This window comes from Oncorhynchus mykiss, chromosome 6 (genome assembly GCF_013265735.2).
Source record: "Oncorhynchus mykiss isolate Arlee chromosome 6, USDA_OmykA_1.1, whole genome shotgun sequence".
NCBI lineage: Eukaryota > Metazoa > Chordata > Actinopteri > Salmoniformes > Salmonidae > Oncorhynchus > Oncorhynchus mykiss.
Window position 1 is genome coordinate 56,429,505 of NC_048570.1, and position 17,140 is coordinate 56,446,644.

The 17,140-nt window shown below is 42.1% G+C and overlaps 1 protein-coding gene across 31 annotated transcripts in view; it reads left to right on the forward strand.

The window, feature by feature from the left end:
• LOC110526181 (MAP kinase-activating death domain protein) overlaps nt 1-16,361 on the forward strand; it is an 83,835-nt gene extending 67,474 nt beyond the window's left edge. For 19 of the 31 annotated variants that reach the window (XM_036980467.1, XM_036980470.1, XM_036980478.1 and 16 more), the window contains 4 exons: nt 2,651-2,659; nt 3,253-3,322; nt 15,605-15,651; nt 15,984-16,361. In XM_036980467.1, the coding sequence (XP_036836362.1) occupies nt 2,651-2,659; nt 3,253-3,322; nt 15,605-15,651; nt 15,984-16,097 (240 nt within the window). In that variant the 3' untranslated portion in view covers nt 16,098-16,361. The remainder of the gene's footprint in view (nt 1-2,650; nt 2,660-3,252; nt 3,323-15,604; nt 15,652-15,983) is intronic. The other 12 variants (XM_036980473.1, XM_036980483.1, XM_036980491.1 and 9 more) reach the window with 2 other exon arrangements.
• The last annotated feature ends 779 nt before the right edge of the window (nt 16,362-17,140 follow it).

The following is a 17,140-nucleotide window of genomic DNA, read 5'->3' on the forward strand; positions in this document are numbered from 1 at the left end:
CATATACAATATATACACACACGCACACATACACACACGCAAAACCACTTAACCTCTTTCCACCCACCTCAATTGTTCTCTTTTTCTATTTTCTTTCTTTCTTTCTCTCTCTCACACACACACACACACAACTGTGGCTCACTTCCTCTAAGGTCCCTTTAAAAAAAAGAGAGAGAATAGACGGCATTTAGGGTTGTTTATGATTGACATTGATAAGTATTTTATAGCCTACTGAATTGAGTGCAAAAGCAGAGTATATTTTGAAGGTACTTTCAGTCACTGTTTTGATCATGACCTTAGAGGAAGAATACATTTTTGTGCTTTGTCTTTCTATGATTTAAAAGATCTTATGTTTTATTTGTGCAGTCACTAAGATGTGTGTTTAAAGAAGAAAACGCATATCCACTTAAACATTTCTGTTAAAGGCCTCCCGAGTGGCGCAGTGCTAGAGGCGTCATCACAGATTCTGGTTCAATCCCGGGCTGTGTCGCAGCTGGCTGTAACCGGGAGACCCATGTGACGGCGCACAATTGGCCCAGCGTCGTCCGGGTTAGGGGAGAGTTTGCCCGGCTGGGATGTCCTTGTCCCCATCGCGCCCTAGCGACTCCTTGTGGCATCCGGGGTCATGCACGCTGACTTCAGGTCGCCAGCTGTATGACATAGGTGCGGCTGGCTTCCGAGTTAAGCGAGCAGTGTGTCAAGAAGCAGTGCGGCTTGGCAGGTCGTGTTTTGGAAGATGCATGGCTCTCGACCTTCGCCTCTTTCGAGTCCGTACGAGAGTTGCAGTGATGGGACAAGACTGTAACTACCAATTGGATATCACGAAATTGGGGAGGAAAAAAGGCGTTAAAAAATATAATAATTGGACATTTCAAAAATATATATAAAATACAAAAATATTATGTTAATACTTAGCATTCTTACTTGTGGTGCCCAAACCTTGTCGTCTGTTCGTGTGTGTGGGAGGAAGGCGAGTGTTCTGTTTGTGTTAGAGAGATTTCAGAGGTCAGAGATGAGACGGATGACCTTGTGCAAAGACTTTTCATTAATAATTGCCATTTTATTTTACTGTTCTTTTAAAGTTTTGTCCCCTTAAATTCCCTTGACCTGCATATGAAAGTTAAATGAAAAATACCTCTTCAAGTAATTCACATCTTTTGGGGGTAGGGCAATTCCATTTCCTTAATCAACTTGAGTAAGAATATAATTGATCTCAGTCCTCACCACTGTCACAAGTAGATATTTTTGGACTGAAAGGAAATGCTTGGATCTGAAATAACAATTACACAATTGCTCCGCCAATGATTGAGGGTCATAGGAGTGGGCACTCATTTTAATATAAGCAAAGTGACGAAACACACTGGACATATCACACTGTAGGATTGGGGCAAAAACGCATTGAATCAACACAGAATGCCTACTCATAAGGTAATACTCAATTGTAGTAGAATAGAAAAGAATGTTTCTGACCACTACATTCTTTATGAAAGGTCCTATCTCTTTGAACTGCTTTCTTGATTTCTTTAGATCACACAGCGCACCTAATTGAAAGTTGAGGCTAGACATTGCAGCGGCCAATCGAGAGTGTATTTGATTGTGCCTTCTTTTTGATGCAACACTTCAACACGTTGGTCTAATTTGAGCCACCTAACAGGTTAGAACACGTTGCTATGGTTGACGAACAGTTACATCATTGTCATCATCATATAGAATTTAACAAGGGTACAAGAGTCATAAGTTTGTAAAAAACCCTTTCCCTACTACAGACACCTAACTTGCCTTTTAAGGAACAACACATACGTTTGTGGCCACCCAGTTTGTGCCACCTCATTGTACGATAATGGTCATGGCTCTCATTGAGATGCTGCTTGGCAAATTCAAACCACCTCTTTTTCCACCGTCAGCTCTGCAGGAGCTTAAACACCAGTAGTAAATGTCATATTCATAGACATCATTCACGCAATAACAAACACTTAACAATCTTGTTGTAAAGAACTTTTTCATATAATAGTTAACGCCAACCCATTACATTTTCCCAGTGCAGGCCCACCCAAGCTTCCAGTGTCCGACATGGGTCAACGTAGGGTTAAATACGTTGGCATGTTACAGAGGGGTGAGGTTGTTATAGGTGACAGCCTGTTTTGTTGGGGAGGCGATGTGGCAGAGTGCCCTCTTGTACCTGTGCTACTGAGCTGTTGGTGCCAGCCCTTGTTGCTGGAGGAGGGGGCATGGAGGGCATTGGGGGTGGGAGTGGGTTCCCAGCCATCAAAACGGGTTGAAATAATGTAATTACATCGTGTATTATTATTGGTTTTGGTAAGCTGGTAGTAACTGTCATTTTCTGGGTTAGGCCCAGGAACAAACCAAAACAAAGGACCAGCTGTTAAAAGTATAGACTCGACCAACTTTCAGTAGTTATTATTTTTCCACCTTTCGTAGTTTAGCACTTTATCATTCCAGTAGAAATGTCTGTGATGGGTATATTATATTGGCATTGATAGCTGTTAATACGTCAAGTCCTGTCCATTAGGTTGATTGTTTTTTTGGGGGGGATAGTGCAGCGCCCTCTTTGAGCGCCGTCCAGTGTTTGTGCTCTTCTGTCCGATAATAATTCAATCCGTTTCTCTTCCATGCTCTCTCCCCCTGCAAGGAGCGGAAGGTACACAACCTCTGCTGTGTTTATTTGTTAGCGGGTATGCCATTTTTTGGGGTTGGGTTATTTTTCCACAATTGTTTTTAGCTGTGTGTGGCAAACTTTATTTTATGTGTTCTCATCTCTGTTTTCATATGGAATTTCCATGTATTCTAAGCATTACATGGGCCACAGTGCATTTGCATTAGTCGGGAAAACCAGATTTAATAGCAGTCACCATTGCTTCACTGTTGCTTCACAATGGCTTTGCTGATGCACACGAAGGCACTATAAGTGCGAACAAATTGCCATAATATAGTTTCATTCAGCAAGTAATCATTAATAGCACTCACTTCATCATAGACCTTCCCACAATGCATTTCTACTCACCTAACCCCAGCCCATGTAAGCGTTCAATCATGGAAACTTCTGTTTTGTGCTTTCCTATTTCTTTTTGGTAGTGTTTAAAAGCTTGCAAATGCCATCCATTTTTCCCTTTTAGTATTGACTAGATGAGAATTTAACGTTGTTCATTTTCTATCTGAAATGTTTAATTTCAGCCTGTTGTCATTGAGTTGCTAATGTTCTGTCTTGCTGTTTTTGTTTGTTTTTTGTTTTAGGTTTTCATAGAGCTGAATCACATTAAAAAGTGCAATACTGTGAAGGGAGTCTTTGTCCTGGAGGAATTTGGTAATTACCCCATCTATTGATTCTAGGTCTGTACTCGACACGGCAGTAACTCAGCTTCACGACAAACGCAACGCTGACACACAGAGATAGCAACTGTAACGACTCGAGGTTCAGTGGATTCACAACAGCTCTTGCTTACCTCGGGGCAAATATAGTCCGTGTTAGAATTAGCTAGTTTCATTTGGCAATTGAGAAGACCAGCCCTCACAAATAGGAATGTTTGCTAATTTCATATTTATTGCTGATTTTATAAAATAAGACAAAACAACCCTATTTGTGAGATTTCAGATTTTATTTGCTGTCATTGCATTTTGTGCATCAAGTCTTCCATCATAATACGACAGATCTGACTCCTAAGATCTCATGATTAAAAACGAAAACTATTTTTTGTTTTTAACCATGAGATCTTAGGAGTCAGATCTGTCGTATTATGATGGAAGACTTGATGCACAGCTTGTTTCTGCATCAGACTTTCGTAAGGATCAAATGTTGGAAATTAGTGCTTTAGGGTAGGAAATCGTTTTAGGGTTCACTCGACCAAATAAGATGGTATGTGCATGAGAGGGAAATTCATCAAAGCCTAGAGCAAAGGGAAGCAGGAGCCCCAGATCTTGTTTTAACGGTTTTAAAAACGCTCATTAAGAATAAAGGACACCTACGTTGATTTTATGTTCTCAGCTCTCAGTTGAAGCTGAATTATCTTGAAAAATTGTTTCAATTTAGATTCCTAGGGGGTACTTGATCTGCTTGCTTGATCTTCAGGATAGAAGGATGCTAACTTGTTGGAAATGGCCACATCTGGGTTGCGTTGAGGTGGCACAAAAGAAAAAACATTAAGAAAAGGAAAATTTGCTTTTTTTAGGCATGTTCAGGTAGTATCTCAGCCATTTCAAATATTTTTGCTCAATGGTGCCTACTAAATGCGATTAGTGATTCCTTTCTAAGACCAGGGCTACTATTTAGATATTTAGAGCATTTCCTTCTTGATGTGTACAGTAGATAGTTTGTCATGGCTTATTATACTGCCATACTTGAAATCGATAACCAGTGACCAGTGAGATTATTAAGAGAGGCCTAGATCTGTGAGGTGATAGCCCCCATCTCTGTCAGCGCTGGACTGGGTTACTGCCGTGTCTCTGTGCTGCTTTTGTAATACGTTACCCTCATCTTTGCCGCTATGAAAACCTTCATTCTCCAGCAGGTAAAGTGCTGTCAAATTTCTCTTCTCCTTTCCTCACTTAAGAGCATTCCTCCTCTCCGTTCCCACCTTCTCTCATGCCCCTCATTCTTTATGCCGAATCCCCCTTGTTCCTTTCTTGTACCCTTGCCTGAGTTTCTGCCTGTCCTTCTGACAGTTTATGAAACTTTATGCTCCTCTCCCATCACTTGAAAAAAGCAAACCCCTCTAGCGTTGTTTTTCCCTCAATGTTTTGGGGTTTTGAGACGAAGAAACCTGGCGACTTGACAATGTGGGGAGCTGAGGGTTTTGAACTGCCCCCTTCCCCTCCCCATTTTTTCCGACCCCTACATCTCTTTCGTAGGTTCAGTTACTAATGAAAAGTCTGTCCTCCGACACTGGCTTTGAACTTGGTCTAGGGAGTTGGGCCTCATTAAAAGGACACTTCGGGATTTTAGCAATCTACTTCCCCAGTCAGATAAACTCATGGATACCATTTTTATGTCTCTATGTCTAGTATAAAGTTAGATGTAGTTTCGTGAGCCCATAAACGCCGTCATTACGCTAACGCTAGTTAGCAATTGTTTTAGTTAGCAACTTCCTTCAAACTGCACGCAGAGACATAAAAATAGTATCCATGAGTTAATCTGACAATGGGGAAGTAGATAAAGGGCCTCAATGCCAAAATGCCAAAGTATACCTTTAACAGCTTATGTGTTTGTGACATCTTTAAGTGTTCAGTTTCTTGGTTAACACACTTTGTTTTTCCCCTATAATGTCCTGCTTAGTTTCTTTCCCATTCTCCACATTGTTTTACATTGTTATTGTTGTTGCTGTACACATTTGTTCGCACTGTGACTCATGCACAGTCTCAGATTTTTTTGTATTTTCAAGCCATTCGTGTGAGTTCTTTCCTTTTCCGTGGGCCATGTATGTCCTCCTTTACACAATCATTTTGATGCCTGTATTCAAATGGTTTGCTGCTACAAACAGTTGAATCTATTCACCAAAACAAATCTAGGAACAGTGAGTAAGGGGGGCAGGAAAAAAACACTTTTTTTTAGGAAACAACCAAACTATATATTTTTTTTATCAGGTGAGAAACTGAGCCAACTCATTCAGGTATAGTGTTTGACATGTACCACAAGGAAAAAGCTGGCGGCAAGCTAGAAGCGAGGTTGAAGTTTGGGTGGTTCTCGCAAACGAAGCAAAAATAAACAAACTAGCCAGCTTTTTGTCAGAGCTGTTTGCCACTCGCTGTGGACTGAGCAGATGAAATTCTCTAACTTTGTGAACTCATCTCTAGTGAACTATGCAGACAGTCATCAAGATGGTAGTCCGGTATGCAGACATGGTGGAAACATAACCAAACTGTCCCCAAGTTTTATTCACACACAAGCAGTTTTCCATAGTTAGCTTTAAAGATGATAGCTAGCTACGTAACTTAGCTGTGGTTGTTTGCCAGTCAGCATAGCTTGTAGAAAACTATGCTTTTTGCCCTGGGATAGTGCGACGCTAGCCCCTGTGTCTTTGGTCAAAAAGACCTGCAAGCCGTTGATTCACTGTGAACACCTCAATTCCACAGCGACCAGAATAATGGTGAATATGTAGCAGTAAAGATGTGTGGTTTCTACTAGAGAAAATGAATAATAATACAATATTAGTAATGTATATGCATTCACTAGAAAAGACATTGACATAAGTATAGAATAGGTAATATGCATAAACAGAAAATAATATGCATAAATAGTCAAAAGGAATGTATACATAACATAATGGCAATAATACCTAAGAAATAGACATACATAATAAGTGGCACACGTAAACAATATGCATATATTGGTTGCAATAATAAACTGCCACTAGGCTGCAGACGAGCCCTGTAATAGCTCTAATTGCAAAGGCTGACTGACATCCGGGAAGATTCCGGAAAGGGCGGCGCTAGAGAACGACAACTCTTAACGGCTGCGTTTCAAACTCAAAGTAGACCTAGGCCCTAAACCCTCAGGCCTTGAATTACATTTTTCATTGTCACATCCAAGTGTTCTTTTAAATGTCCCTCGCCCAAGCGAGAGTGATGATTGGAGAGGCAACGTCCTTGGTGGAAATCTTGAAGTTGAGCTTAAAAACAACCAACCTAAAGCTATTCATGTTTTATTACATTTTTATTTAATCAGTGTCTGTAGTAATGCCTGTAGCACTGAGATGCAGTGCCTTAGACCTCTGTGCCACTCGAGAGCACAATGTACCTAGTAAGATAACGTAGCTAGCTAGCACTCCTGTCAGGTAGCTAGCTACATTTACCCATAGCTGGCTAGCTAGTTTTATAGTTTGGTAACTTACTCTAATGCATTTCTGAATTCCAAAACATATGTTTATGACTCTAGCTACGTTTTATAGGCTCCTCACTACGAGACTACGCCAATTTTCCAATGCTAAAATCAATGTTGTTTATATATTTTTTAGCAAGCTAGGTTCATAATGTTTTCTAACATGCCGAAAATGCAGCCTTGTTGATTTAAATGTAAAACTTTGTGGCCACCAGAGTTTGACATGTGACTACAGATTGAATTGTGGGTGATATCCTGATACCCTGCAAGTGAACCCTGCGAGTTCTTCAATCGCTCAGATGGCAATCAAACTGCATCCAGTTTCACTGGGGATTCCCAGAGGGAAAATTGCTAGACCAAGGGCTGAGTGGGTAGAAATAACGTGTTTGGACTGCAGCCTAGTGGGTGCTGTATTTCCCCATAGAGAATAACAGGCATAAATGGCGAACTGCCTAAATGGCCTGCAGTTACATACAACACTGTAGAATAGGAATTTACAGGTACAAATAACATGCAGGGCAGTAAGCATACATGGTAACAAAATGGATATAAGTAAGATTATATGGAATATAAACCTGTACAAGATACTGTTCTGACCACGGCTTACCGCTACAGTGAATAGACCAGTTAGAGAAACCTTAATGGAAGCCTACATAATATACAGTTTAACAAGGAACGTGAACTATACGTCATAACCCAATACTGATATATTCATTTGTAATAGACAATATATAAAAATGAGTAGCAAGGCTACATTAACTGGGAACTAGCATAGGCTAACCAGGATAAGTTAGCAAGGCAAGATGGCAATGATGCAGTAGAATGTTACAGGAGTTATAACTTGGTTTATCTGTGGCGATTATACAACAGTCATAGCAAAAATGTTGTAATCAGATTACAGGCACGCGTTTAAGTTTGTTCCACCTGAGTGAGTCTGACCACAAGTCAGAGACCACTATAATGATGCACCAAATGCGTTTGGATACTTTTTGTCTTCTACTCTGTAGCGGTGCATGGGTAATATCACTGGGGAAGCCAAGCCAGGAAAAAAAGCCATATTACAACCTATGTGTTGTGATATTTGCATTGTTTGCTCTGTAACCCCCCCCCACACACACACACACACACATTCTGAAATAGCATTTTTGTCCCACCCACTTTTATCATTGGAATGTGAAACAAAACGAGGCAACTGGGTGCTTTAGAACCAAGTGGATGCCTCCGAACGGTCGGGTAGGCTGTTTGGATTATTTATACGAATGGATTAAAAATGTGTCCCCTTCACTTCTAAAACCAAAGTTGCGCCCCTGAATTCAACCACTTTTGTTTCATCACAAAACCGGAGAGTCACCTCGGTCTGTTGAAGTCCACAAAGCATACTGCATGTAACAAACAGTCACATGACCTACAGCATGGTCAAGCAAGTTGATGTTTACAACATTTTCGGACTACTAAACAACTATTGATTAAGAACAAAGGAGCGTTACCACAAGTTGCAAAGAAAACGGGAGCTGCCTCCACTATTCCAACACCATTTCAACATTATCAAATGACCTATGCTTAGTCTAATACAGTGACAACTAAAAGATACCAAAAACAATTTAGTCCAATCAACGTAAGCTAAATATGATGTGGCTGTCCATGGTTTTATTTGTGTGTGTGAGAATGCAGAAAAAAACATGTTGACTCACCCTACTACAAGCATTTCACTACACCCGCAATAACAACTGATAAATATGTGTATGTGACCAATACAATTTGAAACGTCATAGACATCCTCTCATGTGGAAAAAACAGTCTGACTGTCATACAATATACGCTTTTATTTGTTCTTATCCTAGGCTACCTAGCTAAAATGCTTGCTCGCTAGCCTAACTTCCTTTCGTGGGAAACGTTAGCTAGTTAACATTAGCCTTCTCCGTATAGCTACATAGCTATTGAACTATCATCCTCTCAGTCCAGGGTAACAATGTATGAATTTATGGTTGGATCAGAATTGCCTTTATAATTATTGCCTAGTACGGAGAATTAAATAAAAAACAAAGTCCAAATCCCTATCTCCATCCATGACAAGGAAAGGGCAAATTTTAGCAAGCTAGCCACTGGAGGACAACAACTCGAGATGCAACAATTCAAATCATCACATTTTATTTGTCACGAATACAGTGAAATGCTTATTTACAAGCCCTTAACCAAAAATGCAGTTAAGAAAAAAAGTGTTGAAGTATTGACTAAAATAAACTGCATTTAAAAAATAACAAATAATTAAGGAGCAACAATAAAATAACAGTGAGGCTATATACAGGGGGTACCGGTACAGAGTCGATGTGCCGGGCACCAGTTAATTGAGGAATGTAGGTAGAGGTAAAGTGACTATGCGTGGATAATACACAGAGAGTAGCAGCAGTGTAAAAATGGGGGGTGGGGACAATGCAAATAGTCTGGGTAGCCATTTGATTAGCTGTTCATGAGTCTTATGGCTTGGGAATAGAAGCTGTTAAGAAGCCTTTTGGACCTGGACTTGTCTCTCCGGTGTCTTTGGCAATTTGTTGGGCCTTCCTCTGATACCGCTTAGTATAGAGGTCCTGGATGGCAGGAAGGTTGGCGCCAGTGATGTACTGGGCCGTACACACTACCCTCTAGTGCCTTGTGGTTGGAGGCCCAGCAGTTGCCATACCAGGCGGTGACGCAACCATTCATGATGCTCTCGATGGTGCAGCTGTAGAACAATTTTTTTTCTATTTTTTTCCTGAGGACCCATGCCAAATCTTTTCAGTCTCCTGAGGGGGAATAGGTGTTGTCGTGCCCCCTTCACAACTGTCTTGGTGTGTTTGGACCATGATATTTTGTTGATGTGGACACCAAGGAACTCAACCTGCTCCACTACAGCCTTGTCGATGAGAATGGGGGTGTTTTCGGTCCTCCTTTTTCTGTTGTCCACAAACATCTCCTTTGTCTTGATCATGTTTAGGGAGAGGTTGTTATCCTGGCACCACACTGCCAGGTCTCTGACCACCTCCCTATAGGCTTTCTCATCGTTGTCGGTGATCAGGCCTACCACTGTTGTGTCGTCGGCAAACTTAATGATGGTGTTGGAGTCCTGCTTGGCCGTGCAGTCATGGGTGAACAGTTAGTACAGGAGGGGACTGAGCACGCACCCCTGGGGGGCCCCCGTGTTGAGGATCAGCGTGATGGATGTGGTGTTACCTACCCTTACCAACAGGGGGTGGCCCGTCAGGAAATCCAGGATCCAGTTGCAGAGGGAGTTGTTGAGTCCCAGGGTCCTTAGCTTAGTGTTGAGCTTTGAGTGCACTATGGTGTTGAACGCTGAGCTGTAGTCAATGAATAGCATTCTCACATAGGTGTTCCTTTTCTCCAGATGGGAAAAGACAGTGTGGAATGTAATAGAGATTGCATCATCTGTGGATCTGTTGGGGCGGTATGCAAATTGGAGTGGGTCTAGGGTTTCTGGGATAATGGTGTTGATGTGAGCCTTTGAAAGCACTACATGGCTACAGATGTGAGTGCTATGGGTCGGTAGTCGTTTAGGCAGGTTACCTTGGTGTTCTTGGGCACAGAGATTATGGTGGTCTGCTTGAAACATGTCAGGGAGAGGTTTAAAATGTCAGTGAAGACATTTTCCAGTTGGTCAGCGTATGCTCGGAGTACACGTCCTGGTAATCCATCTGGCCCTGTGGTCTTTTGAATGTTGACCTGTTTAAAACTTCTTAACGCTACCCATCCCTTAAGCGGGATAATTGTCATCAGCAACCGCTGAATAGCATAGCGCCTCAGTCAAATAATATTACTAAAAATATTCATATTCACGAAATCACAAGTGCAATATTGCAAAACACAGTTTAGCCTTTTGTTAATCCATCTGTCGTCTCTGATTTTGAAATGATGCTTTACAGGGAAAGCAATCCAAGCGTTTGTGTAAGTTTATCGATCGCATGACAAAACATTAAGTACACTTAGCATCAGGTAGCTCGGTCACGAAAATCATCAAAGGTAAACGATTCATTTGATTGCTTTTCTGATCTTCGGATGTTTTCACTCACCAGACTCCCAGTTACACAACAAATGTTCCTTTTGTTCCATAAAGATTATTTTTATATCCAAAATACCTCCATTTGTTTGGCGCATTATGTTCAGAAATCCACAGGAAAGAGCGGTCACGACAACGCAGACAAATTCAAAATAATATCCGTAATGTCCACAGAAACATGTCAAATGTTTTTTATAATCAATCCTCAGGTTGTTTTTAAAATATATAATCGATAATATATCAACCGCAAATGTCTTTCACAGTAGGAGAGGAAAAAACAATAGCTGTCCAAATTCTGTTGCGTGAGCAAAACTCATGTGACCACTTGACGCGATGTTATCGTTCTGGCTAATTTTTCTAAATAAAAGCCTAAACTATGTCTGCAACTATGTCTGAAGACTGTTGACACTTTGATGAAGCGATAGGAAAAGGAATCTAGTTGATATCTCTTTAAATGGAGCAATGGAAGGTTTTCAAAATAGAAGCCACTTCCTGGTTTGATTTGTCTCATGGTTTCGCCTGCAATATCAGTTCTGTTATACTCACAGACAATACAGATTTGGAAACGTTAGAGTGTTTTCTAGCCTAATATGTTAATTATATGCATATTCTAGCATCTGGTCCTGAGAAATAGGCAGTTTACTTTGGGAACGTTATTTTTCCAAACATAAAAATAGTGCCCCCTAGCTTCAAGAGGTTTAAGGCTATGGAGAGTGTGATCACACAGTCGTCCGGAACAGCTGAAGCTCTCATGCATGCTTCAGTGTTGCTTGTCTCGTAGCAAGCATGGAAGTTATTTAGCTTGTCTGGTTGGCTCGTGTCACTGGGCAGCTCGCGGCTGTGCTCCCCTTTGTAGTCTGTAATAGTTTACAAGCCCTGCTACATCCAACGAGCGACGGAGCTGGTTTAGTACGATTCAATCTTAGTCCTCTATTGATGCTTTGCCTGTTTGATATTTCGTCGGAGGGCATAGATTGTTTTCCTATAAGCGTCCAGGTTAAAGTCCCTCTCCTTGAAAGCGGCAGCTCTACCATTTAGCTCAGTGTGGATGTTGCCTGTAATCCATGGCTTCTGGTTGGGGTATGTATGTACAGTCACTGTGGGGACGACGTCATCGATGCACTTTTGCTTGATGAAGCTAGTGACTGATGTGGTGTACTCCTCAATGCCATCGGAAGAATCCCGGAACATATTCCAGTCTGTGCTAGCAAAACAGTTCTATAGTTTAGCATCTGCATCATCTGACCACTTCCTTATTGAGTAAGTCACTGGTACTTCCTGCTATCGTTTTTGCTTATAAGCAGGAATCAGGAGGATAGAGTAATGGTCAGATTTGCCAAATGGAGGGCGAGGGAGAGCATGTACACGTCTCTGTGTGTGGAGTAAAAGTGGTCTAGAGCTGGGGTTTTTTTCTCTCTGGTTGCACATTTAATATGCTGGTAGAAATTATGTAAAACTGATTTAAGTTTTCCTGCATTAAAGTCCCTGGCCACTAGAAGCGCCGCCTCTGGATGATCATTTTTTTGTTTGCTTATGGCCTTATGCAGCTCTTTGAGTCCTGCCTTAGTGCCAGCATCGGTTTGTGGTGGTAAATAGACAGCTATGAAATATATAGATGATTAACACTCAAATAGTCTTGTCTACAGCTTATCATGAGATGCTCTACCTCAGGCAAGCAAAACCTTGAGACTTCCTTAATATTAGATTTTGTGCACCAGCTGTTATTTACAAATAGACACAGACCGCCACCCCTTGTCTTGCCAGAGGCAGCTGTTCTATCTTGCCGATGGACTGAAAGCCCCGCCAGCTGTATGTTATCCATGTCGTCTTTCAGCCACAACTCGGTGAAACATAAGATATTACAGTTTTTAATGTCCCGTTAGTAGGATAGTCTTGATCTGAGCTCATCTATTTTGTAATTCAATGATTGCACGTTGGCTAATAGCACTGATGGTAGAGGGGGATTACTCACTCGCTGTCGGATCCTAACAAGGCACCCCGACATCTGTCTCTTCTTCATGCAAATTCCGGGGATTTGGGCCTTGTCGGGTGTCTGACGAAAATCCTTTGCGTCCGACTAGTTAAAGAAAAAATCTTCATCCAGTACGAGGTGAGTAATCGCAGTCCTGATATCCAGAAGCTCTTTTCCATCATAAGAGACGGTGGCAGAAACATTACGTACAAAATAAGTTACAAATAACGCAAAAAAACACAATTGGTTAGGACCCCGTAAAAACGGCAGCCATCTCCTCTGGCGCCATCTCTACATCAATTCAAGTTGTTTCTATCAATTATGTAATTTTCTTGATGTGATAGGAGTGAAGCCACATCCAAATTGGCTTCCCTTGACACTTTCGTGATTCGCCCAGGAGCTTTCAAAGTTGAGCTCACTCAGTTCAGCGCCACGCTGATTGGCTATTATTTTATTTACAAAATAACAAGGGAGGTTAAATGCTCGCTGGCTTCCCTTGCATTCAATGCTACGGGTGGCAACAATGTCATACTCTAAGACCAGACAGCATCAGATACATTGGGGAGAACAAGTATTTGATACACTACCGATTTTGCAGGTTTTCCTACTTACAAAGCATGTAGAGATCTGTAATTTTTATCATAAGTACACTTCAACTGTGAGATATGGAATCTAAAACAAAAATCCAGAAAATCACATTGTATGATTTTTAAGTAATTCATTTGCATTTTATTGCATGACATAAGTATTTGATACATCAGAAAAGCAGAACTTAATATTTAGTACAGTAACCTTTGTTTGCAATTACAGAGATCATACGTTTCCTGTAGTTCTTGACCAGGTTTGCACACACTGCAGCAGGGATTTTGGCCCACTCCTCCATACAGACCTTCTCCAGATCCTTCAGGTTTTGGGGCTGTCGCTGGGCAATACGGACTTTCAGCTCCCTCCAAAGATTTTCTATTGGGTTCAGGTCTGGAGACTGGCTAGGCCACTCCAGGACCGTGAGATGCTTCTTACGGAGCCACTCCTTAGTTGCCCTGGCTGTGTGTTTCGGGTCGTTGTCATGCTGGAAGACCCAGCCACGACCCACCTTCAATGCTCTTACTGAGGGAAGGAGGTTGTTGGCCAAGATCTCATGATACATGGCCCCATCCATCCTCCCCTCAATACGGTGCAGTCATCCTGTCCCCTTTGCAGAAAAGCATCCTCCAAAGAATGATGTCTCCACCTCCATGCTTCACGGTTGGGATGGTGTTCTTGGGGTTGGACTCATCCTTCTTCTTCCTCCAAACACGGCAAGTGGAGTTTAGACCAAAAAGCTCTATTTTTGTCTCATCAGACCACATGACCTTCTCCCATTCCTCCTGTGGATCATCCAGATGGTCATTGGCAAACTTCAGACGGGCCTGGACATGCGCTGGCTTGACCAGGGGGACCTTGCGTGAGCTGCAGGATTTTAATCCATGACGGCGTAGTGTGTTACTAATGGTTTTCTTTGAGACTGTGGTCCCAGCTCTCTTCAGGTCATTGACCAGGTCCTGCCGTGTAGTTCTGGGCTGATCCCACACCTTCCTCATGATCATTGATGCCCCACGAGGTGAGATCTTGCATGGAGCCCCAGACCAAGGGTGATTGACCGTCATCTTGAACTTAATAAATAAAATAAAATGCAAATTAATTACTTAAATCATACAATGTGATTTTCTGGATTTTTGTTTTAGTTTTCGTCTCTCACAGTTGAAGTTGTACCTATGATAAAAATTACAGACCTCTACATGCTTTGTAAGTAGGAAAACCTGCAAAATCGGCAGTGTGTCAAATACTTGTTCTCCCCACTGTAGATGTCCTTCACATACAGAGACAGAGGGGCACTGTGTTGCTCTCTCGGGTGCTTTCTACATTCAGCCTCTTGCAAATTGATGGAAAATTATGAAAAGACTAAAGATAGATATATTTTTGGTCAATTTTTCAGGGAAGCCTGGCTTCCCTTGGCATCCATGAATACACACCACTGCTTCAAATGCCCCACAAGGGGTAAGTAATCCAAAAGTAACTGAAAGTAATCAGATTATGTTACTGAGTTTGGGTAATCCAAAAGTTACTTTATGGATTACAGTTTTGGACCTGTAGTAATTGTAGCGGATTACATTTACAAAGTAACCTATCCAATCCTGCTCGTGACTGAGGTAGAAGGGGATTCTTCACCTAGCTAGCTAGCTTATTAGCTGGCTAGCTACCTACAGTTCTTAGCGCATTATTGAACTTCGCTTCGCTAACACTATAATTTGAGAGGGTTTACGAAGAACATATTTTATGTCTGCAAGAACCACCCAAAGATGCAATTCGATTCTACTGTCCCTCCCCCTTAAATATCAAATATATTTGCTAGACCTAGCAGTGGCAGAAATGTAATGTTGACAATACCACACTTTTTCAGATAGTATATGAGAGTATCCACCGTCCACCGGTTTTTATCATGCCCAAGTAAAGCGTGTCTGTGTTTTGATTTGGTCCAATCTAGCATATACCCAAAGCAAATTGGGTAGCATCATTTTCGAGATAAGTGTCAACTCTGAACCAGTTCAGTACTTGTGGACTCTCTTGGCCCACAGCCTCTTTTGCCCACCCTCTCATAGTCTGAAAACATTGGTCACATGCTACACCCCCTGCTACCCCCAGCTCTCACTTTTTCTTAAAGGGAGGTTTCAACCTCTTGAATCCTTTGTTTTGTCTCTTGCACCTGCACTTGTAGTTCCTGAAACTAAAGAAGTGGTGATCCACAAGTACAAGACACCCATGGTGAGTTGAACTCTTCCGCTGTCGTAGCTAACGCCATACTCTTGCCATTCAATAGCCACCAGATCTGTTTTAACAGTACTGCATTGCATGTATGTCCTGACACAATTTTGAAGAGTAATACCTATTAATTTCTAAAATGCATGTAATATTTTTTTTCAAATAATATAATCCCCTTTTTGTTCATAACACGATTAGTGTAAGTTCTACAGAGCCATGACACCAAATAATAAAGAGTATGGAGGCACAAGTAGTATGACTACGCCACAAGTAGCTATGTCAAAGCTACACTTCCCTCATGCTCTCGCTCTCTTTTTTTTCTTGCTCTCAAACAGGCACACCAAATCTGTTACTCCGTCCTCTGCCTTTTCTCCTACGTGGCTGCGGTGAAGGGGAAGGAAGCAGAAGGCAAGTCCAAGCTCCTATCTCCAAGACCCCTGCCCAGCTAGTCTACGACCCATCCAATCTACCCCCCCACCCCTCCCCCTCCCACACACACACAAAACTCCCTGTGCCTCTCACTCTGCAACAAAGTGGAATCTCGGTCCTACTATGACATTGAGTTCTGACAATCCTTGACCTACTTAAGCACACACCTCTACTCCTCTTTGCACCCTGTAACTACATCTCCAAGAAATACCCTCTACTCTTTGTGCATGGCCATGTAAGTAAAATGTGTGTGTGTGTGTGTGTGTGTGTGTGTGTGTGTGTGTGTGTGTGTGTGTGTACATAAACTAAGCAAAAAAAGAAACGTCCTCTCACTGTCAACTGCGTTGATTTTCAGCAAACTTAACGTGTAAATATTTGTATGAACTTAACAAGATTCATCAACTGAGACATAAACTGAACAAGTTCCACAGACATTTGAATAACAGAAGTGGAAGTGTCCCTGCACAAAGGGGGGGGTCAAAATCAAAAGTAACAGTCAGTATCTGGTGTGGTCCCCAGCTGCATTAAGTACTGCAGTGCATCTCCTCCTCATGGACTGAGCCAGATTTGCCAGTTCTTGCTGTGAGATGTTACCCCACTATTCCACCAAGGCACCCGCATGTTCCCAGACATTTCTGGGGGGAATGGCCCTAGCCCTCACCCTCTGATCCAACAGGTCCCAGACATGCTCAATGGGATTGAGATCCTGGCTCTTCGCTGGCTTTGGCAGAACACCGACATTCCTGTCTTGCAGGAAATCACGCACAGTATGAGCAGTATGGCTGGTGGCATTGTCATGCTGGAGGGTCATGTCAGGATGAGCCTGCTGGAAGGGGGTACCACATGAGGGAGAAGGATGTCTTCCCTGTAACGCACAGCGTTGAGATTGCCTGCAATGACAACAAGCTCAGTCCGATGATGCTGTGACACACCGCCCCAGACCATGACGGACCCCCCACCTCCAAATCGATCCTAGTCCAGAGTACAGGTCTCCGTGTAACGCTCAATCCTTCGACGATAAATGTGAATCCGACCATCACCCCTGGTGAGACAAATCTGCGAC